At 23.6% G+C, this 24,293-nt stretch overlaps 6 protein-coding genes and 1 long non-coding RNA gene across 12 annotated transcripts in view; 4 read left to right on the top strand and 3 right to left on the bottom strand.

Moving 5' to 3' along the window:
- Positions 1–1,707, top strand: part of LOC127289428 (uncharacterized) — a 49,584-nt gene extending 47,877 nt beyond the window's left edge. Inside the window, exon 3 of the long non-coding RNA XR_007844164.1 lies at positions 1,606–1,707. This is a non-coding gene — a long non-coding RNA (uncharacterized LOC127289428). The remainder of the gene's footprint in view (positions 1–1,605) is intronic.
- Positions 546–4,304, bottom strand: LOC127287739 (ankyrin repeat domain-containing protein 13C). Of its 2 annotated transcripts, XM_051314870.1 has the most exons (11): positions 3,807–4,304; positions 3,409–3,542; positions 3,304–3,345; positions 3,120–3,224; positions 2,917–3,048; positions 2,635–2,846; positions 2,438–2,569; positions 2,213–2,368; positions 1,714–2,114; positions 1,413–1,478; positions 546–715 (listed from the first exon to the last, which is right to left on the bottom strand). In XM_051314870.1, the coding sequence occupies exons 2-10, from the start codon at positions 3,524–3,526 to the stop codon at positions 1,421–1,423; spliced, it is 1,356 nt and encodes a 451-aa protein (XP_051170827.1). In that variant the 5' UTR covers positions 3,527–3,542; positions 3,807–4,304; the 3' UTR covers positions 546–715; positions 1,413–1,420. The 2 variants fall into 2 exon arrangements, with proteins under 2 accessions (XP_051170827.1, XP_051170893.1); XM_051314936.1 differs by lacking the exon at positions 1,413–1,478.
- Positions 4,305–4,424: 120 nt separating this feature from the next.
- Positions 4,425–5,490, top strand: LOC127288891 (FAD-linked sulfhydryl oxidase ALR). The gene is made up of 2 exons (XM_051316622.1): positions 4,425–4,629; positions 4,835–5,490. The coding sequence occupies exons 1-2, from the start codon at positions 4,546–4,548 to the stop codon at positions 5,213–5,215; spliced, it is 465 nt and encodes a 154-aa protein (XP_051172579.1). The 5' UTR covers positions 4,425–4,545; the 3' UTR covers positions 5,216–5,490.
- Positions 5,491–5,629: 139 nt separating this feature from the next.
- On the bottom strand, positions 5,630–7,748 carry LOC127287602 (transmembrane protein 145-like). The gene is made up of 4 exons (XM_051314647.1): positions 7,512–7,748; positions 6,823–7,255; positions 6,162–6,751; positions 5,630–6,083 (listed from the first exon to the last, which is right to left on the bottom strand). Exons 1-4 carry the CDS (start codon positions 7,602–7,604, stop codon positions 5,799–5,801), a joined length of 1,401 nt encoding a protein of 466 aa, XP_051170604.1. The 5' UTR covers positions 7,605–7,748; the 3' UTR covers positions 5,630–5,798.
- A 608-nt stretch (positions 7,749–8,356) lies between these two features.
- Positions 8,357–10,251, top strand: LOC127288531 (coatomer subunit epsilon). Its single transcript, XM_051316076.1, has 3 exons — positions 8,357–8,672; positions 9,062–9,550; positions 9,635–10,251. The coding sequence occupies exons 1-3, from the start codon at positions 8,550–8,552 to the stop codon at positions 9,941–9,943; spliced, it is 921 nt and encodes a 306-aa protein (XP_051172033.1). The 5' UTR covers positions 8,357–8,549; the 3' UTR covers positions 9,944–10,251.
- A 1,426-nt stretch (positions 10,252–11,677) lies between these two features.
- The window catches only part of LOC127288344 (ATP-dependent (S)-NAD(P)H-hydrate dehydratase), a 24,096-nt gene continuing 11,480 nt past the window's right edge, over positions 11,678–24,293 (top strand). The window contains exons 1-3 of one of the 2 annotated variants that reach the window (XM_051315778.1): positions 11,678–12,031; positions 12,190–13,167; positions 21,313–21,400. In XM_051315778.1, coding sequence (XP_051171735.1) covers positions 12,227–13,167; positions 21,313–21,397 — 1,026 coding nt within the window. In that variant the 5' untranslated portion in view covers positions 11,678–12,031; positions 12,190–12,226 and the 3' untranslated portion in view covers positions 21,398–21,400. Of the gene's footprint in view, positions 12,032–12,189; positions 13,168–13,251; positions 13,696–21,312; positions 21,401–24,293 lie in introns of those variants that run through there. The other variant, XM_051315850.1, reaches the window with a different exon arrangement.
- Positions 14,031–24,293, bottom strand: part of LOC127286470 (bumetanide-sensitive sodium-(potassium)-chloride cotransporter) — an 18,952-nt gene continuing 8,689 nt past the window's right edge. For all 4 annotated transcript variants that reach the window (XM_051313095.1, XM_051313019.1, XM_051312940.1 and 1 more), the window contains 18 exons: positions 23,692–23,829; positions 22,849–22,909; positions 20,332–20,590; positions 19,482–19,735; positions 19,286–19,400; positions 18,560–18,891; positions 18,141–18,372; positions 17,359–17,480; positions 16,920–17,119; positions 16,632–16,779; positions 16,158–16,399; positions 15,704–15,912; positions 15,466–15,580; positions 15,298–15,395; positions 15,044–15,158; positions 14,820–14,965; positions 14,470–14,581; positions 14,031–14,394 (listed from right to left, as the gene is read on the bottom strand). In XM_051313095.1, the coding sequence (XP_051169052.1) occupies positions 14,259–14,394; positions 14,470–14,581; positions 14,820–14,965; positions 15,044–15,158; positions 15,298–15,395; positions 15,466–15,580; positions 15,704–15,912; positions 16,158–16,399; positions 16,632–16,779; positions 16,920–17,119; positions 17,359–17,480; positions 18,141–18,372; positions 18,560–18,891; positions 19,286–19,400; positions 19,482–19,735; positions 20,332–20,590; positions 22,849–22,909; positions 23,692–23,819 (3,024 nt within the window). In that variant the 5' untranslated portion in view covers positions 23,820–23,829 and the 3' untranslated portion in view covers positions 14,031–14,258. The remainder of the gene's footprint in view (positions 14,395–14,469; positions 14,582–14,819; positions 14,966–15,043; positions 15,159–15,297; positions 15,396–15,465; positions 15,581–15,703; positions 15,913–16,157; positions 16,400–16,631; positions 16,780–16,919; positions 17,120–17,358; positions 17,481–18,140; positions 18,373–18,559; positions 18,892–19,285; positions 19,401–19,481; positions 19,736–20,331; positions 20,591–22,848; positions 22,910–23,691; positions 23,830–24,293) is intronic.

Genomic DNA, 24,293 nt, shown 5'->3' with positions numbered 1-24,293 from the left:
TGTATACACTAATTTGATAAGTCTTTATTATTATTTTTTTTTTTAATAAATAATTATTTATTAATTTTTTTCAGTTTTGAAGCAGTAAATTGTGAAATGGACGCATATTTGGTCAGATCTTTACATTATAGATCCTATATGTCCATACATAATATTAGAGTTGTGAACATATCGTGTTTTTAGATATAAATTATTAAGCACTAAATAGTCCTGGATTAGAATGTAAATATTTCACTAAAAAAAATTTGTGAATAAAAATTATTACTAAAGCTTATTTTTCCACAAAAAAAAAAAAAAAAATTAGCTACGACAGCTTAAAAAAAATAGCTATTTAATAGTAATTCAATTAACAGTAGTAGATGAAATTTTTTTTAATTAGAAAAAATTTAAAATATAAAAATAATAAAATATGCTCAAAATCGTAAAAAAAATAAAAAAAAAAAGTAATAATTTAATTGAGGTTTATTAGATATATTATTTCTTACGAATGACTTTAGCTTTATGGAGTACACTGTAATTCAGCACTTTTTAAAAAAAAAAAAGTATAAGTAAATAAAAAGCACTATATTTTCAGTAATAAAGTGATTTCACAACTACTATACTGACTTCAAGAGGAAACTTGCGGTCCTTTAGTAAAAAAGGCAGTCCATAAATGGTCCAATAGTTGATTTCAATTATTAATATTAAAATGTGGAAGCGTCATAAATCTGGAAATCTGTAAAATAAAATTTATAAATTTTTATTTAAAAGAAAAAGTATTATTTAACTGAATTGTTAAAGGACAAATGAATCTAAGATAAAAAATAATTTTTTTCATGAGTTAATAGCAATTTTTTCAAATTAAAAATTAAAAAAATATGTTAGTTAAAATCTAATTTTACTAACTGAATTATTATAATTGATTCAATAATTGAATAATATTCTGAAAATAATTTTTTACTCTTTGTATTCCTAGACTGTCATAGTTTTTTTTTTCTTCTGAATCATATTTATCTATTCTTTTCTTTTTTAAACAAAAACCATCTATGACCTGGTATATTTGAAAAAAAAAAATAATCTAAAAAAAATATTGGTTCTACATCCATTATCTATTGGTAATGAGTATTAAATACAAGCAAAAATTTCATAACAGATGGCAGTTATTGTCGAGGTTATTGTGTCAATATACCGAATTAAAGAAAAATGTATTATGAAAAATTAGTTTTTTTTTTTTTTTTTTTAATATTGCAAAAACAAAGTCGTCTATATTTTTAATAAAAATAATTTCAAAGATTTAGTTCAGATTCTTGTTTATAATTTAGAAATTGTATTATTTAAAATAATTAAATTCAAGTGGGACTTTGCTTTTACAATGTTGCTTTTTGATATCTGTGAATTTTTGTTAATTGTATAATTCAAATTAATATAGATACTCTTATCTTCAAACAGACGATGTAGTTTCTAGTACCATCAACATTGATATATAAAGCTCACAGTCTCTGAAATTTATTACAATAGTTTATATTTATAAGACAATAATAATAATAATAATAATCTGACAAATTCTAAGTTTGTATAAAAAATTTAAAAAAAAAATGTTTATTAATTTTTCTATTTTTGTTGCAGAGTACCAGGCCTGATGGACAATTAAAACTGCAAAAATTGGTATGTAATCTATGATATTAGTTTACAATTTTGTGGTATTTTTTAATGAAAAATTAATTCTTTGCTCACCTGAAAGGATCTTCAAAATAGTCCGATGGTATTTGAAATAATTCTGGATCAATGTCACTTCTAAATGCGAAATCTTGAAATGTTACTTTCGCAGTAACTGTTGGTAAAATAGGTATATCAAGTTTAACAGGAAAACCAGGTGGCAATTTCATTAATACAAATTGTCTTAGTTTACTAAAATGTTTGAATGGTGCAATAACTTCAAGTAAATTGAGCAACATATCAACTGTTAATGGAAATTCTGAGCTCATTGCGACAGTTGCTTTAAATGATTTACTACTTTCTTTATAAACCAAACTTCTTCCCAATAATGGACATTGTCCTGATGGTGCGGCAAGATATTCTTCCCAAGGTATATTTGTCTCTGGTGGAGGATTTAAAGAAGCTTTTCTAACTGGAGGCTGAAAATAAATAATATTTACTTAACATTTTTTTTGCTTTTTTTTTTTGGCAAAATATAACAATGATCCATAAAAAGAAAATAAATTTTTTTAATTACTCCTTTTAATCTCTGTGAGCTGCCTTTAGTTAATAATTCCATTATTGCTTTATTTTTCTGTAAATCCTCTTCACTTAAATGCTCTCGTCTTTTTCTACTCGCCAAAATCATACCATTGATTTGATAGAAGTCTGCGTTAAACGGTCCCACCATTTCCTTTATAATAATTACATTATTAAATCTAGAAAAAATATTATTTATACTAAAAATAAATGTGAAACATACCCTTCTATCTTCTCTAAAAATCCAACCGGTTTGAGCTCTTGAAAATGTAATACCTTTTGTTGACATTTGCGCTGCCATTATATCACTGGACATTAAAATATCAACTTCATCTTCGATTTCGATTTCAGTGTCCTAAAAATAGTTTTTTTTTTAATGAATCAAATTTTATATTATTGAAAAAAAAAAAAAATACAAACCTCATATCGTACTCTTTGAAAGAGTTTTGCTTTATTATCGAGAACTGTAAGCGATTTACTTGGTTTTTGATCACCATTAAAAATAAATGTTATATCTCCTTTTGTCCATCTCATATCATTGAAATCAGCAAGTGTTGTGTCAATTCTTATTGATGCTCCACTTTTATGAATTTTACATACATCCGATGGTAATGTTCTTGAAACCAATGGAACTGAAATTTAATATTTTAATTAGAAAAATCTATTTTACTTGAATATTTATTTGAATTTAATTCAATTTACCCCAACTTTGAAAATCCCATTTTAATTCCATGTAAAAATCACCCATTTGTCGTAATGCTGCTACTAAATTTGGTCTTCTCTCTTCCATTTGTTCTCTTGCTTGCTGCTTCAATTTTCTTACTAATGATAATACTGTAAGAAATTTTATATTTTAATTTCATGTCCCACATAAAAAGTTAAAAATAAAAATTAATTTAATTTACTTGTTTGTCTGTCGCCATAACTGATAGCCTCTGCCAATGGACTCCAACCAGCAACATTTTTTACTTTAACGGGTACACCATGAGCGAGCAATAACTGAACACATTCTATAAAAAATTAAAAAAAATTTTTTGTATTTTGAATTTAATTTATTTCTCAATTTAATTTAATTTAAATTTAAATTACCTTTTCGACCTAACATCACAGCCAAATGTAGAGGAGTATTTCCTGAAAATAAATAATTTGTAAAGTGAATATATTATGTTAATAGTTTATTAAAAGTAGATTTACCTTGTTTATCCTTTTGAGTAAGATCATGAGTTCTAATCAGAGTACTCAGACTTTTAATGTCTCCATTATAAATGCACTTATGTAAGGGAAAGTCTTCACAAAACATAGATTCTGCCATTTTTATTTTTTTAATGCTGTGGAAATAAAATATTTTTTTAAAAATTTATTTCATTAAACTGCACTATTAAATAATTTTTTTTTTTTTTTTTTTACTAATTTAAAAGAATTTTTTCCAATAATAATTCATTGACAAAAGTAACAATGATATTTAAAAAAAAACCTATCTCTTACATTTTTAAGTCATAAGTTTTTATATTTTAGACTATAATTTATAAAAACACCTTCAAATTCTTTTATTTAACATAATTTCAAATTTTTCCTGTTTTGTGTATATTTACCTTTATCAATTTTCCTATTATAGGCTTGTAATTATCTTCTGGATTCACATTATAATATTATTCAATATAATGACACAATTTTAAGAATTGTACAAATAAGGAGCTGTCAAGTATAACTTGTTTAACAGTAGTGTTGTAAAGAATAGATCACAATAATCGTCCTGATTTCAATGTAAAATATCTTTTAAAGCTTTTATATATCGTCTTTATCTTTTTTTTTTTTATTAAGAATTAAGAACAGGATGAGCGTAAAAAATGTATAGAAAGTACAGACACAAAAGTTTGTGCACAAACATAAAATTTTAACATAGCATCGATTGCACTATTCATATTTGCTATGTTTGGATATTTAATTGTTTATTACTTTAATTAGTGGATAATATCAGTTTATATTAGTAAAACTAAAATATTCACGAGTTTATACTGATAGACACCATTTAATTTATTGTAAAAAGTAAATATTTTATTTATTTTTAATGTATATGTAAATACACACTTATTGAGTAGAATACCTGTAATGTAAACTTACCACCCAAAATTAAATAGAACATTTGAAATGTGACACAATGATCACGCAACCCAACCCTATTAAGACCGCATTTACAATATAGTTGTTAATTTTGTCGTCTGCTTAAAGGATTGATTTTGAGGTTAAAAAAAGATTGTGTCGGCAATATAAATGTCAATTTTTCTGATATTTACAATTTTTAAAAAGTGATTTACGTTTAATTAATTAAAAATGGTTCAAGAAAAACCTTGTCGTACTTGTACTGATTTTCAAACTTGGGCCAAATTGCAAAAAAAGACATATGATTCCGAAAAAGTAAGTTTTATCAATTACCTGCAAAAATTTAATAATTTGCATCATTTTTTTTTTAGTTATTACTTATTTTAATCAAATTTCTTGTACAAAAAAATAGTTTTAATTATATTTATATATTTTTTTATTATTCTCATGATACATTTATATTTCTGCATTTTTTGATTTATTAATATATTATTTACAACATAATTATTAAATTTTGAAGAAAATGAAGAGTGATGAGAAAGTGATTGATACATCTCGAAAAAATTGTCCCCTGGATAAAGATGAATTAGGATCAACTACATGGGCATTTTTACATACAATGGCAGCTTATTATCCAGATTCACCGTCAAAAGAACAACAAAAGGATATGAAGAATTTTTTCTACATTTTCTCAAGATTTTATCCATGTGCACCTTGCGCTGAGGATTTACAGGAACAATTAAAAGTAAATCCTCCACAAACTGATTCACAAAATCAATTAACTCAATGGCTTTGTCGAATTCACAATCAAGTAAATAGAAAATTAAATAAACCCGAATTTGATTGTAAACTCGTCAATCAAAGGTGGAGAGATGGTTGGCTCGATGGTTCTTGTGATTGATAATTGAAAAAAAAAATTTAGCTAGAAAATTCACAAAATTCGTGTAAAAGTCGTTAAAATTTTTTTTTTTTTAATATTAATTACAAATAACAATTGTAGTAGTAGAATATAATAGCGAATAATTTCGCAACGAAGGCACTTGGGAGATTAATGTAAATATTTTTTTTTATCGCAAAGAGTATTTTATACAATTCTTATAATTTAAAAAAAAAGGATTCACATATTTTTGGCTTTATTCCAATAAATAATTTTTGGTTTTAATTTTTTAAAACTTATTTTTGTAATAAATTTTTTTTTTAACTGAAAACAATAAGTATATAAGTAAAAAATTTACAAAAATCAATTTTCAATTAAAAAATGTGAAATTAATTCTAGCTGGTCTAGAAAACAAGAGAAAATTCAAAAAAGACATGTTTCAAATATGAAAGTTAAAAAAATATTATTATAAATAAAATACTATCAATGATAGCTAGTTTTTATCTTTATCACAATTAGTGTTTTCTTATTTAAAATATAGAAATTCTTATGAAAAAAGTATTTCAATTTTTTTTCTCGTTGAAATTTAAAAAGAAAAAAAATTCTCTTAAGAATGATTATTTATGCCATTGGCATTGGGTGGTCGTAATTGAGTTAAAGTAAAAGCAGGCGCAGTATTTTGAATTCTAGGCTCGTAATTGTGCCCTTGACCATTTCCACTATAAGGAACAACTTGAAATGTTCGAATATGAAATGGAAAATGAATATTTGCAGCGGCTGGTCTCGTTGTATATAAAAATAAAGCGTGTCCACAAAAAATAATCCACATTAAACATCCTTTTGCAACACTCTCTCGAATCCATTTGTCTATGAGAAAGGTGACTATCAGTATCTAAAAATTTTTTTTTTATAAAATTTAATTATTTTATTTATTAATTTTAATATTTTTTATTAATATTTTTTTTCATACCATCAGGGGATGAAAAAGGAACCAAACGGAACCAAGAGTCATGAGAAAGGAATAAAAATGAAGTTTTGTAGCGGCTTTTGAGCTTGTTTTATAGCAGCATAAAAGAAATACAATCCACGTCCAAATTTTCAATGCCAATAATCCATATCCAGGTGGTGATTCATAACTATAAAGTACAAGACCAGGATCAAAGACTTCCGCCTGATAAATAAGTAGACAAAGTTGGAGAATTGTCGAAATCCAAATAAAACCCAAAAGTCTTCCAATTTGAACCAGTGTAAGAACACTTTTTGTTACTGTAAATCCCAATGATAAAAGTAAAAGTAATACAGTAAATATTGTCTCCGAACATAATTCAAAGAGGCTTGCAATTAATGCTGCTCCAGGAAAATTCACACCCAATGATGCTCTTATTGAATATTCGTATATTTCAAAAATTAATCCCAACAAATAAAACCAAAGTGATAGCATAAAGAGCTTATAGGAAATATGAAGAAGTTTTCTTGATCGCAATTCTATTGCCACAATGACACTCAAAATAATAAGTATAAAATAAGCGATGGAAAATGCAATCAACAGAGGTAAAATATCTAAAAAGAGAATGGTAATAATTTTTTTTTTTCAGATAATTTAAATTTAATTTCCACATAAATTAACTTACAAAATTCATCAGCGGAAAAATGTTCACGCCAAAAACTTCCTGGTGGTCCATTTGTTAATGATATCCAATAAGTGACATTTAATCCCAATTGAGTTTTACAATCGGATAATGCAATAAACCACCATCGTGGTCTTGATGATTTAAATTCACGATAACTATTGCAAAAATATTGTTTAGTCGTTTTGTTTTTTATACATTCTGACGAAGCTGTCATAAATGGCTCCGCAGTTAAAGGCACTACTTGTCCTCGATCTCTGTTTAAAACTGATTCTTTTTGCAAACACGTTTTATTTGAGGGATAAACACTTGGCCATTGTGTTGCCGAATCATAATATAATAATAAATTCACACTTGTATCCTCCTCCAAAATAAATTGATATTGAAATCTTCCCTTTTCTGAGAGGAAACAAAATCTTGCTAAAAATGCCCAATTCTAAAAAAAATCATTTTTATTGTAATATTTTAGAAATTTCATTTTTCTATTTAAAGTAAAAATTTATCAACAAAACGTTGCTATGACAATATAAAAAAAAGATAATTCTTTTTTACTTCCATTTTTTTTAAATAATTGAAAAAAAATACATAGAAATTAAGAGAGAAAATAATAATAAATGTGACAATAAAAAATCATTAAAATATATTTTATATAAAACATTGAAAATTACAAAAAAAAAAAAAAAATTACATACTTCAGTTGTTAAAAGTTGACCACGTAATATTTTAGAATTTGAAGTCATAATCTTTAAAAAAATTAAACTAAAAACTGTTAATCTAATAAACATAGTAAATGCTACATTACAAAATTATTTTACAACTACACTTCGTAACTATTGATGTTTGTTTCTTTCATTAATATAGGTATATAAGGAAATCAATAATTTTCACATTCCCCACAAATCCATACAGACCTATATTTAGTACACTGGTTCTTTTATAAAAATCAATTATTTAAAAGATATTAAATATTTTTTGTCTTAATTTATATTATTTATATTAAAAATTTAATCTATTAAACGTTTTAAAGTCATTTATTAATAATTCCTCGTAAATGTGTTAAAAATTAAAATTTCAATAAAAAACTGATAATGAATCAATCGAATTTAACATTCAAATTTAAATGACGTTTACAGAGTGACAACATAGTAAAACAAAATTCCTTTGTTACTAGCGTTTAAATTTCTATTTTAAATTTTATTAAAATTATTATAATAATAAACAGATTAATCTTCGTTTAATTTAGTACATTATTTAATTAAAATAAAGTTATTAATAATTTTATCATATAATTTAAAAAAAATATATTTTAAACTAAAACATTCCTAGATTTAGGAATATTTAGTGTCTCTATATTGACAAAAAAAAGTCAACCCAATCTTTAATTTTTATAAACATTAATTAATTGAAATTTATTTACCGCATTATTTATTTTAAATAATATCTAGAATATTTATTGAATATAAAAAGAAAAATAATAATTTAATTACTATTTTAATAATAAATTTTGTTTTGACAGATCATCTGCTAATTTTAAGGTTATGTTTGCGGAAAAATATATATTTTGACATTTATTTATTCTACATTAATTTCTCCCAAATTTGAATATTTATACATGTTATTATTATTTATCAAATAATTTGAATATATTTTTTAAATTTTTAACAAAAATTTAATAAATCAGATTGACAAGTGTTGTACACACACTTATAGGACTAATACATTGAAACCATATGGTAGTGTGTGACAAGATGGCACGTCAGCAGCAGACGGATGTCGACGAATTATTTGATGTAAAAAATCAATTTTACATTGGAAATTATCAACAATGCATCAACGAAGCTCAAAAAGTAAAGGTAAATGTCTTATAAATGAAAATAATATAAAATTTTAAACATTAGTTTTGTATATCCATTTGTTGATATATAATACACGTCCCTGCAAACTTACACGTTGTCAATATCTATTTTCTATTCGAAATAATTAAAATTCTTTATTTAAATTATTTACATCATTGTTCTACTTTAATCACTATTTTTGTTTTCGTTAATAAAAAGGTATTTTTTAATAAAAATTTATATTAACCTTCTATAAGAATATTCTGACACTAATAATAATTCATAATAATCTTTTAATAAACAAATATTTATTATCGTACAAACAGTTTATTTTAATAAATATATAAAAATTTACATATTAATACAATAACAGTGTTATAATATATATATTTAAAAAAAAATTTCAGCCATCTTCACCAGAAGTTGCACTTGATCGAGATGTATTTTTATACAGAGCCTATATAGCACAGCGTAAATTTCGAGTTGTTTTAGATGAGATAAACAATTCATCACCACCTGATTTGCAACCATTAAAAATGCTCGCTGAATATTTTGCATTTCCAAATCGTCGTGAAACAATTTTACATGAATTAGATCAAGCAGCTAGTAAAGCAAATGCGGATAATCATAATTTTATGATTGTTGCAGCAACAATATATTATCATGAAAAAAATTTAGAATCAGCACTTCGTGTTCTTCGAAATTCCGATCATTTAGAATGTCTTGCATTGACATTGCAAATTTATTTGAAAATGGATCGTTTAGATTTATCACGAAAGGAATTAAAAACAATGCAAGAAAAAGATGATGACGCGACATTAACTCAACTTGCTCAAGCATGGGTTAACATTAGCAGCGGTGGTGATAAATTATTAGATGCCTATTATATTTTTCAGGTAATTAAAAAAAAATTAAAATAAATAATAATTTAAAATATTTAAATTTAAAAAATATATATAAATTTTTTTCGAAATTTTTAGGAAATGATTGATAAACACTCGAGTACAAGTATGTTATTAAATGGCCAAGCAACATGTTTCATTGGACAAGCAAAATATGACGAAGCCGAAGCCGCATTACAAGAATCATTAGATAAAGACAGCAATAATCCAGATACGTTAATTAATATGATTGTACTTTCTCAACATATGGGAAAACCACCAGAGGTTGCAAATCGTTATCTCAGTCAATTGAAAGATTCACATTTAGAGCATCCTTTTGTAAAAGAATATTTACAAAAAGAAGCTGAATTTCAATTGCTTGTAACACAGTATTCTACTTCGGCTTGAATTTTTTTAAAAATATTTATACATTCCAGGAAATAAAATTGAAGTCTCGTTATAGATTCAAATATCAAACGCCGTTATAGTTTGTGCGGGATAACGAAAGAAACGGGTATTTTTAATCAAAAAAAAAAAAAAAGAAAAAATACTCTTAGATAGAGGAAATGTACATTTTTCTGCTTCTGCAAAAAAAAACCATTTTTCAAGAAAAAGTACTTCGTATTCCATCCTTTATGAGCGCCCTCGAAAATTCATAAAAAAAAATAAGTGGAAAAGAGACTGAAGTGTATTTAATAAAATTATTAAAATTGTAATCGACAGTTTAAAAAAAAAAATACTGCTGCCATTTTATAACTATAGGTCCATTTAAAAAGCCAAAATTTACAATTTTTCAAATTCAAATTAAATTAATAGAACTATTAAAAAAGATTAATTACTCTTTTACAAGATAAAATTAGGTACTTTTAATATTTGTTCTAAAAAATAATATTTTGTAGAACTCATAATAGGGTTGGACAAAATTCTAAAAAAAAAAAACAAATAATAGATTTCTTTATATAAAAAAACGTTTTGTTTTTAGTTTTAAAATGTGTTTAAAAATATTTTTGCATATTAATGCTGAATGTTTTTTGTATTTTATAGAGATATGTAGGAGTTGATAAATAGGATAAATTGAATTAAGTATTAGATACAGATTTTATACATTTTAATAATGACAAGTTAATATTATAATATCCGAATTTATTAATTTTGTCCGTCCCTAAGACAATGTAATTATCATCAGACTTTTAAAACAAAAAAAAATTCCCTTATACACAGAACTTATATAAGCACAAAGATTTAATAAAGGTTCAATGAGTGATATACAAATTTATTATTTATAAAAATAATTAATTAATTATCCAAATTATACGCATTTTATTTTTTTTTTTTGTAGTTTTTAATTTTTAATAATTTGAATTTTTATCTATTTACCAGACAAAAATTATTATTTAAAATTTTACATATTTAAAAAACTACAATAGTTTTTCATTCTTAATAATTTGAATTTTTAACCACTTACCCGCTAAAAATTATTTAAAAAACTACAATAGATTTTTAATTTTTAATAATTTGAATTTTTATCTATTTACCCGCCAAAAATTACAATTTTAAATTTCACATATTTATTTTAAAAAAACTACAATAATTAATAATATGTTATGCAATATAATTAAATTTTAAGTAAATAATTAAAAATGTTATTTGAGTAAAGGAAATAGAAAGTATTTTGTCCACTTAACCGCTTCCTGTATTGTAAATGTACCATTATCATTATACCGTTGCAATTGCATGCGCATGTGGTACATGCATAATGTTTAAAAACTCCTGCTAAAAACAAAAGTTAAATTCAATTTTTCTATTTATTTTGATTGTTGAATAAAGTTATAGTTTATATTATTTTTAATTTAAATTTATTAATCAAATGAAACAGTGGTTTATTGTTGTGAAGTGAGGAAAAATGGAATATAGTCTACCAACAACCTGTACAACCGGCAAAAGAGATAAAAATGAAGAATCACAAATTTGTGAGTAATTATAAATCATTTATTTAATTATTAATAAGTTCCTGAATATTTTAAATATTAAAATAGTAATTGTCATTTCGAAAAATCATCAATATTTGTACATTCCATTTACGGTTGACAACATAACCTCAAATTTCGTATGCGCGCAAATCGCTGCAATAGTACATGGGTAGTTAACCTTTATTATAAAATATACGTGCAAATTTATTTCCTCCAAAAACATGAAAAACAGTTTATAATTAGTTCACGTGACTCATCAATTTATATACTATCGAACGAATGTTCGAAAATGTGATGCTAATTGAACTTTTAACAACTTTTGTTTTTCTCTTCATTCGTCTTTTTTTCTATAAAAAAAAATCAGTGCTTAACGAAATAAATACAAACGAACATAGAAACAATTAAATTTTGAAGTGTCAGTGACAATTTTTATTAACCAACAAAATTAAAAATATGGATTTAAAAATTTATTATTAAAAAAAAAAATAATTTACGTAATCAAGGATTGGATATTAATAATTATCAGGTAATTATTATTTCTCGTCGAAAAATACTTTTATTAAAAGTATTAAGACTCAGATTCATTATATTTTTAAATATATTATTAGAAAGAAAAAAAAATAAATATCATTAATTAAAAATTCATGTCATGTTTTTTTACAAAAGAATTTTTTTTGCAAGTAGACCCTTTTTCAGAGGGAGTTTATTGTTTAAATCAAGAATGTCTGCAACATTAGCAACTGATGATCGTATGGTAAAAGCAGTTAAAAAAATAGTTCCAAATTTAACATCACCAAAGCATAAGGGTCAAGATGGAAGAATTGGAATTGTTGGTGGTTCAATTGAATATACAGGTGCGCCTTATTATGCAGGAATGAGTGCACTTCGTCTTGGCGCTGATTTAGTTCATATATTTTGTACAAAAGAAGCGAGTACACCAATAAAATGTTTAAGTCCCGATTTAATTGTTCATCCAATATTGGATCATCAAACTCCAATTAAGGCAATAAAACCATGGTTGGATAGATTACATGTTATTATTATTGGTTGTGGTCTTGGTAGAGATGAGAAAAATATGAAAACAGTTGTTGAACTCATTGGTGTTTGTCGTCATCTTAAAAAACCATTGGTCATTGATGCTGATGGATTATATATTATTGGTATGAAACCAGATCTTTTAAAGGATTATCCAGGTGTTATTCTTACGCCAAATGCAATGGAATTTAGTCGTTTGTTTAAGAATTTTTTGGATAGATCAATTCAACCGGCAACAATACCAAAAGCTGCTGATGTAAAATTTTTGGCTGATTCTATTGGAAAAAATGTTGTGATTCTTCATAAGGGCGCTAAGGATATAATTGCCGATGGACATAAGGCAACTGAAACTGTTACATCAGCTTTAGGTGGATCTGGAAGACGATGTGGTGGTCAGGGTGATATATTGGCTGGAATTTTATCTGTTTTTTGGTGGTGGGCACTTAGTGCTGGACACAGTGATTGTGCACTTTCATCACAAATCACTGCTTGCTATGGTGCATCACGAATGACAAGGGAATGTAATTCAGCAACTTTTAAAATTAAACAAAGATCAATGTTAGCGTCGGATATGATTGAACAAATTGAACCTGTTTTTGCAAAAATTTTTGAAAACAACCTTCCAAAGTGAGTTATGAGACTTTTCCAATTTGTGAAATTCATTTTTTTTTTTCATTAATAATAATTTTGGTGTTTAAATTTTAAATATAGGATTATTACACCTAGAACAACGTCTTATTCTCGAAGAACACGAACTAGAAGTAGTGATGTTTAAAGAAATTTTCCATTGCAAAAAATTTTTTAACGAAAATTTAAAAAAAAAAAATAAAGTAAATATATTTTTATAAAAATACATTTAAAAGAAATGTAAATTTTTAATTCAAATAATTAGATATTTTCAAATATCGGGAAAATAAAAAAACAGTTTTTTTTTTTTATGTAAAAACGGTAAATATTTTACTTATGTTTCTTACGTCAGTCGCATAATATTTTTTTTTTTTTAATTAAAATTCTTAAGCTAAACTAGTGTACATCGTAAGTGGAAGAAAATTTGTATGTTATATTTTTATTTTATTAAATTCATAAATTTTTCACGTTGATTAAAAATCCATTATCTAAATTCTTAAAGGTAAATAAATACAAGTGTCAGTAAAATATAGACTATTGTTTATAACAAACCAAATTCGAAAAAAATTATTTAATAAAATAATTTATTTTTAAAATGTAGTTGTGTGCAAAATATTTCCACATAAAATAATTCTTTTTTTTTTTTTTTTTCATATAAAAATCGAGTATTTGACTGGATTGATTATGGAAAATTTTTGTTTAAAAATATCAATCCAATCAAAAATTTAATGTACATCGTTATAGCAAAATTTTTGCTTGAATACTGTTTTTCTAAATATATATAATTATACTAAAATATTTAATATCTAAAATGGATTTTGTTGTGCATAAAGCGATATATATATATATAATTTACAAAAACGTGTGTGCTATATTAAATTATCTAAAATAAATAAACTATTAACATTTATATACTGATTCTAACTATTCACAAAAAAAAAAAATTCTAATTAAAAAAAAATGTTTTTTTGTTCATGCAGTTATTTTTGTAAAATAAAAAAATTAAAAAAAAACAAAGTAAATTTGATCACAATGTTTTAAAATAGATTTCTTTGCTGCATAACAAAGTCCAATTTTTTTTTTTTTAAATACTAGGAATAGAATGTTAATACTGAAGTGTGGTTCCCTCTTATCAATAACGTGGGAGGCATATCTCTTGTGAGTGCTTCTAGCCATGCCATATACAATGGAGCAGAAACTGCACCTTTCCTTGGCATTGGCAATGACCTGAATCAATAGTTTTTTTTTATTATAAGCTGTAAAAATTTTTTTTTTATTATTTTTTAACGATCGTATACTTACATTACAACTAATGTCGATTGACTCGAGTTCTCTAAAAGTAGTTCTCGTAATCTTAATTGCCGATGGGTTTTGTCCCTTAAACTTTGAAGTTCCTCGTTGGTAACAATACAATCTTAAAAAATATTTTTTATTATTATTTTTATTAATTTTATTATTTTCATTTTTTTTTATTTTTATTATTATTTAAATTATTCATTTCATTATTTTTCAATTATTATTTTTATTATTTATTTTTTTAATTTATCTAATGTAAATTTTATTTAATATTAAAAAATTTAACTAATTAAATTTTAAATTTAATTTAATTTAATTTAATTTAATAAAATAAATTTTATTAATCATTCACTTACCGGTTGATTCAGATCCATTTTTTGTAAAATCGGATATTAGTTTATCGAAAAATTCTTGTGTTGATTTTTGTGGTTGAATACTAATGTCGTCAACCATTTTAAGACTCGTATATTTTATTCGAAATTTCGCCATTATTTCTGCCATTCTGTATAGAAGAATTAGAAATTAATTTTTTTTATTTAAAAAATTATATCACTATTTGAAAATTCGTAAAAAAAATTACTCTTTTTCCTGAGCTCCAATTTCCTGTTTATGATTAGCGAGGGCAAAAATTCTCATTTTACAATGTTCCCAATGTGCCCTGGTACTAATTATATAGGGAAGTAGTATCGTCAATCCTGTATTAAAAAAAAAAAATTTGCATTTTTTATTATTTTTTTTTTAATTTTATTTTTATTATTTTCGTAATTCCGTATTAATTTTCCAAAAAAATTATTATTCGCAAAATTGAAATGATATTTTTGCCTTTTTAATTACCTCCATCATCATAAAGCCACCAAACGTCGATGATGCCATTTTTATGTTTTTTTTGAAAAACTGTCAAATATTCTGGCACTACACTCATTCCATTTCGGCTGAAAATATTTTTCGTTTTAAATTTAATAATAATTTTTAATATATATAAAAAAAAATTAATCAACTTACAGTAATAATTTTTCAGTCGCGTGTTTTTTTTTATGTTTTAATTGTTCATATGCACTCCAATTAACTGGCGAATCTCTAATAACTGAAGACATTTCTGTACATGGATAATTGTAGCCTGAAATTATTATTATTATTTTTTTTTGCGAAATTATTATTATTATTATTATTAAATTTATAATATTTATAAAGACGGAATTTAATCTATTTATAAAGAAATATTTTAGCTGTTTAGTCATACCTATCGTTGGAACACTCTGAACTCGTGGAATTCCTGTACTCATACTTAAATCACTATCCGCATGCATGAGAGTATTTCCAGCTAAATCATAACTGCTTTGCGCTAAATTTCCATGATCATCTTCTGACACTCCATTTGCATTACCAGCACAATCTAAACCTTCCGATATCCTTAATATAGCAACTGCAACTTTATGATCAAAGGCATTACTGAAAATAAAATTATAAAATTTTCAAATTATATTTTTTAATTTTTAAATTACAAAAACAAAATTTTTTAATTTATTAAAAAATAATTAAAAAATAAATAAAAAAATATAAATAAATAAAATAATAAATAAATAAAGTAATAAAATAGTAAATAAATAAATAAAATAATAAAACAAAAAATAAATAAAATATCAATAATGATATTGATAATAATAATAAAAAAAAAAAAATAGTAATGGACTTACTGAAGAACATTAAAGTATTCTTGAAGTTCTTTATTGTTACAAGTCGCCCAGTGGGTTTTGTAACCCATAAGTACCACATTTGGTGCCAATTTTCCAACTCCCGTGGCTTGCATTAAAGCAGACGCTCCCATTTCTAAACTAAGTTCCTCCACAATGTGATAAAATGCTTTTATTCGATGTCTTTGAAGCCAAGAATATCCAGTTCTTAAATGATTCGAACGTACTCGATAAGAAAGGCGAGTCTATTAAAAAAAAAGTAATTTTTTTTTATTTTTATTTAAAAAAAATATGTTTTTTCATTTTTATTTCAAAAAAAATTTTTTTTTTCATTTTTATTCCAAAAAAATATGTTTTTTTATTTTTATTTCAAAAAAAAAAATGTTTTTTCATTTTTATTTAAAAAAAAATGTTTTATTAGAACAATTTATTTTTTAAACTCTACATTTTATTATACACACAGACAATTAATCTTACCGGATAAACTTCCCCACATATAAGTAATGAATTATTTTTAGTGATAAGATTTGCAAGATGTAACAAAGCTGGCCTTGTATTTGGTGATCCTGTAAGGGCCAAAATTTGGGGTGCATAATTTTTCACATGTTCGTCCATCGAATTGAGTCTAAAAGAAAATTCAAAACATTATAGAGCTAGACACATATATTTTTATTTGATAAAATAATTTCTATCAAATCAGTATCATTTTTTAAAAAAAAAATTTTTTTTTTAATTTTTTGATTTCGAATCGAAAATTACACATACTTGTAAGCAATTGAAAGAGCCGTTTTATAGGTTTGTGCTTGTGTACTGCTTCCCCAATTGACATCTGGCTTTCGATAAACGACAATGAGATAAAGCGTGATAATAATTACAAATGTAATTAAAGATGTTGCCCAGTCAATTAGAAACATAATTGAAACGCACAAAATGAATCCCAATAATGAGAGCCATGTGTTGTAATACTGTAAGCAAAAAAAAAAAATTCGTCATTTATTTTTGAAAATTTTATTTTATTTTTAAATCGAAAAATTAAATTTATTTCCTTTATTAATTTAATTTATTTAAAAATTATTTATATTTACGGTATATTAAAGAAGAAGGTATTTTATACAAAAAAAATAAGATACAGTTTTTTTTTTTTTTTTTTTTTGAAAAAAGAATTGATAAAATCTTATTCACAGAATGATTGATGTATTCATACCTTAAATGTTGGTCGCCAGCCCAAGGGACGAACGAGGGCGGCATGGAATGTACAAAAATTGATGAGGGCATAAGATGCGAGGTAGAAATTTGAAATAAGCGGTGCCACTAAATTTAAATTTGCTGAAAATTTAAATATTTAAAAAAAAATTATTATTATTTTTTTCGAAGAAGAAATTAAAAAATTACTAAATACTAAAAATACAAAAAAAAAAAATTCAAATTCAAATAATCTCTCACTTTATTATCTAATAAATATTTCCTTGTACCAAATAATTTGTATGAGTGAATTAAATTTTTTTTTTCAAATACAGATTTAGATAGTAATAAATTATTAAATTAATAATTAATAATAATTAAATTAATACAAAATTATTAATCAATATTAATTAAATTAATACAAAATTAATTTAAAAAAAATTTCTAATTAATATCTATTAATTAAATTAGTACAAAAATTAATAATTAATATTAAATTAAATTAATATTAATTATTAGTTTTTTTTATTAATTTTGTATTAATTTATTTCTATCTAAATCTGTATTTGAAAAAAAAAATTTTAATTGACTCATACAAATTATTAATCAATATTAATTAAATTAATACAAAATTAATTTAAAAAACTAATAATTAATATTAATTTAATTTAATATTAATTATTAATTGGTAAATAATTTAATTAATAATAATTAATTATTTGATATAAATATTTATTCGATAATAGTCAATTATTTGAAAAAAATTTTTTTTTTTTTTTTAATAGAAAATAAAAAATTAATTACCTATTAAGACAAAGAGAACGGCTACAATAAAAGTGAGTACATAGCCTCTGTAGGGCTCACCAGATTTTCCATATCCTTTGCTAAAAAATATTAATCCAGGATAAATTTTATCCTGACCGAGAGCTTGTATTAAACGAGGGACGGATAATAAATTTGTTAATGCAGTTGATAGTGTAGCTGCAAAACAACCAGCGTAAATAAATGGTCCCCAAACTGACATAAGTTGCATTATCTATATAAAAATCAAAAAATTTTATTTATTTATTTTTGAAATTAATTTTTTTTATTAAAAATTTATTTTTATTATTTTGTTATATTTTATTATTTATTATTATTTTTTTAATTTTAATTTAATTTTTTATTTTTCATTATTATTAAAATTATTAGGAAAAATAAAATTTTTGAAAAAAATTTCTTACCCCGTAATTATTGTGAAGACCATATTTTGTACAATCAACACCTGTGACGCATTCAACTACTGTATTATTTAAAACAACACCACTGGCAAATCTTGAAGCAGCACCGCCAGCAAATAAAACAAATGTCACATAACTAATCATTGATATTAAAAGAGCCAATAGTGTACCAATTGGAATGCTGCTAGCCGGATCTTTAAGATCACCGGAAATATTAGCACCAGCTTGTATACCAGTGACTGATGGGAAAAATATCGCAAAAATAGAAAAGAAACTGTGATTCACATCTTCAGAATATCGATAATCCGGTCCCAAATTATCCATAAAAGTTTTACCTATTCAAATTCGAGAATATTATTCATTAAGCTTTATTTATATATAACGAAAAAAAAATTATTAAAAAAAAAATAGTATGAGTAATTTTGTATATTCATGAGAAAAATTGTACAATTAATATAAAGAGAAAAATATCAGTGAATGGTCCAGCGGTTCTTTTATATATTTATAGATCAAATATATACTTAGGGTAAAAGTTCCAATCGCAGCCTCCAAGAGAGGAATTGCTTTTTTTTTTTTATTTACCGAGAATACAAAAGTAAATTATAAATATAAGGGAAAAAAAAATTAGGGGAAACATTGCTAATAGTTTTTATGACTTGGCAAAAAAAAATCTTATTTTTATTTCAGTAAATAAAAAAAAAAAAAAAAAAAAAAAAAAGTTATACTTACTTGAAAATCCTACGAAACCTTTTGATTTTTCTTCCAAACTTGTTGGACCAATTAAAGCACCAATGAGAAAGTCAAAAATTGCTGCTGTAATAATGGCGATGAGAAAATTCTGCGCCTAATTAAATTTTAATTATTTTTATTAAATTGTGGGAACAAATTGAAAAATTTTTTTTTTTTTTGGGAAAAAAAAAATTACCTTTGATTCCCATTCCATGCCAATGGCGCAAATTAAAATCATCACCAAAAGGGCAATTGAGCCAATAATTCTAACGTCGTATGGACCATTGTCAATAATTTTAAGACCATGTTCTTTAAGTAATTCATTTAATGAATCGCAAAATCCAATGGTATTCATTGATGCTGCAACGGCATTTGCAAAAGCAAAAACAATTCCCACCGAAGCTCCAAATTCTGGTCCCAATGATCTGGATATTATAAAATAAATACCACCTGAAAGAAAAAAAATTTTCCTATAACGAATAACTATTATCTTATATTTTACAATTTTAAAAAAAAATTTATTTTATTCAAATATTCGGATCAATTAAAATATTATTATTGGTTCAAATACAATTCAAATGAAAATTATTTGTTTCAATTAAATATTTATTTTTGTCAAGTAATTGAGTAATCTCAATTATTTATGTATTTTTGAAATTAATTGTTTAATTAAAAATTTATTTTTATTATTATTTTGTTATATTTTATTATTTTTTTTTATTTTTTTTTTATATTTTTATTTTATTTATTTATAATAAATTGTTTTTCTTCAGTGTATCCAAAAGGGACAATAAAATTTTTTTATTATTAAAAAAAAAAGATTTATTTTTGAAAATGTTTTAAATAATTTTTTGATTTTATCATATTATAAAGGAAAATCAAAAAAGGGAAAATAAAATTTTTATTTATTATTAAAAAAAAAAAAAAAAAAATTGAAGATTTATGAAAATGAAATAATTTTTGAATAATAAAATTTTTATCTTAACGGGAAATACTTTATTTATAGTGGCAGGGCCACTCCTTTGGAAAACGTAACTTCAACACACCTCCCTTTACTTCTCCATTAGTGCTAATTGCACTCAAGCTTAGAGTCGTGATGACGCATACAACAGCTGATATTCCGATTATAATAATAGTTTGATAAATTCCTGCTTGCGCAACAACCCAGGACAATCGCAAAAATAACATAACACCCCATATATTTAAAAGACATGGTATCAATACGCCTTGAATCCATCCTAATTTTATTCCATTGTGAACGGGTGGACCCACTCCAGTCTGACCACCCGCCTCAACATTTGTATTCTGAAAAAAAAGAAATCAATTTTTTTTTCAAATTTTCAAAAATACTATGAAAATTTTTTTTTATTTTTCAATAATAAAAATACTGTCTAAATTTGGAATTAGAATTCGATCACTAATTTTAATTTTTGAAATTAAAATTTTTAAATTAAATTAAAAATTATAATATTAAATTTAAAAATTAATATTTAATTTAAAATTAAATTAAAAATTAATATTAAATTTAAAAATTAATATTTAATTTAAAAATTAAATTAAAAATTAAAATATTAAATTTAAAAAAAAAATTAAATCTACACTGAAAAAAAATTTATTTATTCAAATACTTGATTACTTGACAATTAATAAAATATTTACTTGGGCCAAATAATTTTTATATTTGGAATTAAATAAATTTTATTTGAACCAATAATTTTTTTTATTTGAAAAAAAATACCATCTCAAATAATAATTGTACAAATAAATATTATTTATTTGATAATAAAGTTCAATTCAAACCAATTATTTGAATGAAATAAATTTTTTTTTTTTTTTCAGTGTAATAATAATATTTGACTAAAAATTAGTGGAAATTTTTTTTACTAAGAATTAGTGAACGAATTCTCTCACTTATTTTTAATTACAATTGGAAAATTAAAATTTAATTTTCTTTAATTTGGAAAAAAAATTAATATTTTTTAAAATATATTTTGTAAGGAAATTTTCAATTTTTATTTTTTTTATAGATTTTTGGTCCAGGAGTTGTTTTTCAAGAGCATTTATACAGTGGCAAACAAAATGAGGTCAATAAAAAGGAAGATAAAATCGTAAAATGTGAGTAATATTTTAAATACCCTAAACAATATTTCACAATTAAGCATATCGAAGATGATTTTTATCAATTTAATATTATTTTTATCGCCATAATATATAATTTTTAAAAATTATAAAAAAAATACAAAAAAAAAATTTATTTATTTCTTTAGAAAATAATATAAAAAAATATATAAAAAAAAATAATATAAAAAAAACTATAAAAAATAGTATAGAAAAATAATAGAAACAAATTTTATAAGAAAATTAAAAAAAAAATTTTTTCATTACTAAAAAAAATTATTAAAAAAAAATTGAGAAACAAAAACAACTTCAGAAATTATAAAATGAATTTATATCTTTTTGCGTTTATAATGCTAAACGTAATAAACAATTTCCTTCAATCTAGTATTATATATCTTTTCTTTATCTTCGCTTTGGGATTTACAATAATTAAAAACTTGCGCATTAAATTCAATACAAAAAAAAAAACCATGGGAATTAATGACCTTGTAAAGTCAATTTTTTTAAATTAAAAATACAAATTGAAAACAAAATTTTTTATTACTAATCAGAATGTCGTATATCGGAATTTTTTTTTATATAATTCCGTCTTGAACTACCTACCCTAGACCTCAATGTAAAAAAGAAAAAAAAATGAATTAACATTGATTTAAAGGAGTTTTAATTTAATGGAATGATATCTAGAGCAAGAATCATATATATATTTGTTGATCGATTGCATATCATTTGTTTATGTATGAGCTTATAATGTGAATTAAGAAAAATATATGTGACGTTCCATGAGGAAAGGGACCTTAGCTGCAATAGACGCATTTTCCAGAAAAGATATTTAAAGTAGAGCGTCCCTGATTGGTTGAGACCCTCCATCGAAAATCAGCCCCACCACCTTACTACTACATCGTTCCTACAGCTCACGCTTACTACAAGTATACTAGTGTAGAAGTGGTGGGGATGGTTTCTGTAGTCCGTGCTGGAACGCGATTAACATGGTCATGATTAATGCTTTATAACAAAAAAACTAAATAGAAAAGTACAATTTTTAACTTTTGTATCTGAAAGAGCAACTCAAGATCTATCGACTGATATCAAAAACTCAATTTTCATTTTTTTGCAGCTAAGGTCCCTTTCCTCATGGAACGTCACATATATATATATGAAACTACACAGACACACCCAATTACACACACATATATACACAATAAATAAAAAATCATCTGATTTGTATTTCAAAGAGACTTAGATTTTTTTCCTTCATTTAATAGTTATCAAGGTCATAGTAGTTGAATTTGTCAATTGAAAATCGTAGTGTCCTTTGAAAATAATTTTTCAACGTCGTCATAACAAGTTAATCCTTTTTTAAAAAAAAAACAGAATTCTCGTGTATGAGAAACAAGAAAGTCTTGTAATATAATATATGGATAAATTATTTATAAAAATATATTTACCTTCGTAGGGTTTCCATCGTGTAGCTCACCTAAAGATGGTCTTTTTGCTCGTCTACTTAATCTAAAAAATAAATAAATAAATAAAACAATTCTTTATTATTAATTTTTGTTATTATACTGGAAAAAAAATTATTTGATTCACAAAATAATCTACTGTTGTAGATTTAAATATTTAGTTAAACCAAATAATTTTTATTTGAGCCAACTAAATTTTTAAACCAAATAATTTTTATTTTTACCAAATAATTATTATTTGAACCTTATTAATTTTTAAACCAAATAATTTTTATTTGAGCCAAATAAATTTTTAAACCAAATACTTTTTATTTGAGCTAAATAAATTTTTAAGCCCAATAATTTTTATTTGGGCCAAATCATTTTTATTTTAACCAAATAATTTTTATTTGGACAAAATCATTTTTATTTGAACCAAATCATTTTTATTGGAACCAAATAATTTTATAAACCAAATAATTTTTATTTGAGCCAACTAAATTTTTAAACCAAAAAATTTTTTATTTGGACCAAATCATTTTTAATTTGAACAAAAATAATTTTTATTTCTACTAAATAATTTTTATTCAAATCCAAATAATTGTTATTTGAAATTAAATAAATAAATTTAACTATTATCAAATAAATATTCATTCGAACCGTATAATTTTTATTTTAATGAAACAAAAATTTGTATTTGAATAATATTTTCAGATATTTGAAACAAAAAATCATTTAATTGAATCAAAATAATAATTATTTAATACAAATAAATATTTATTTGATACAAGTTGATTATTTGAATCAAAAATTTTTTTTGGGCCTCTTTTTTTATATTTTTGCATTTACCTATAATGATCCAGTCGTGGAACAACGTCCCATAATCCATTAACATTTAATGTCATAGTGTTTCTTTTTCCGTGATAATCATTAGCTTCAATATCTCCGCCGCCTTTATTTAAGAATCTTCCATCCATTCCTCCAATTCTACATTAGAATTAAATAAAAATCAAAAATTAATTTTTCAACGATAATTTAATTTTAATTTCAATTTTAATTTTAATTTTGATTTATATTTAATATTTTATTTATTAATTTATTGTTTATTAATTAATTTATTTATTAATATTTTATTAATTTAATTAATAATATAAAAATTATTATTATTATTATTATTATTGTTATTGAAATAAATTATTATAATGAAAAATAATTATCAAGAGATTTTTCTTGACCATTTTATCGAAAACTAGAAAATTCAACAAATAACAGAAAAAGAGAGATGTAATTTTTTTTTCTTCTCTATAATACTTAAGAGTAGGGTGTGTCCATTAAGACTATCTTCTGGCCCTAAGGGCTGAAAAAACAAACCCTTCTTATGTGTCGTAGTAGCCCCTATACTCTATAACATGTATATTTTTCATTCTCCCGAGACTTTTATTAGGATAACT

Source organism: Leptopilina boulardi, unplaced genomic scaffold, assembly GCF_019393585.1.
Source record: "Leptopilina boulardi isolate dan_hultmark-lab unplaced genomic scaffold, ZJU_Lbou_2.1 LbouV2_1, whole genome shotgun sequence".
NCBI lineage: Eukaryota > Metazoa > Arthropoda > Insecta > Hymenoptera > Figitidae > Leptopilina > Leptopilina boulardi.
This window is presented reverse-complemented; position numbering and strand designations above follow the sequence as displayed.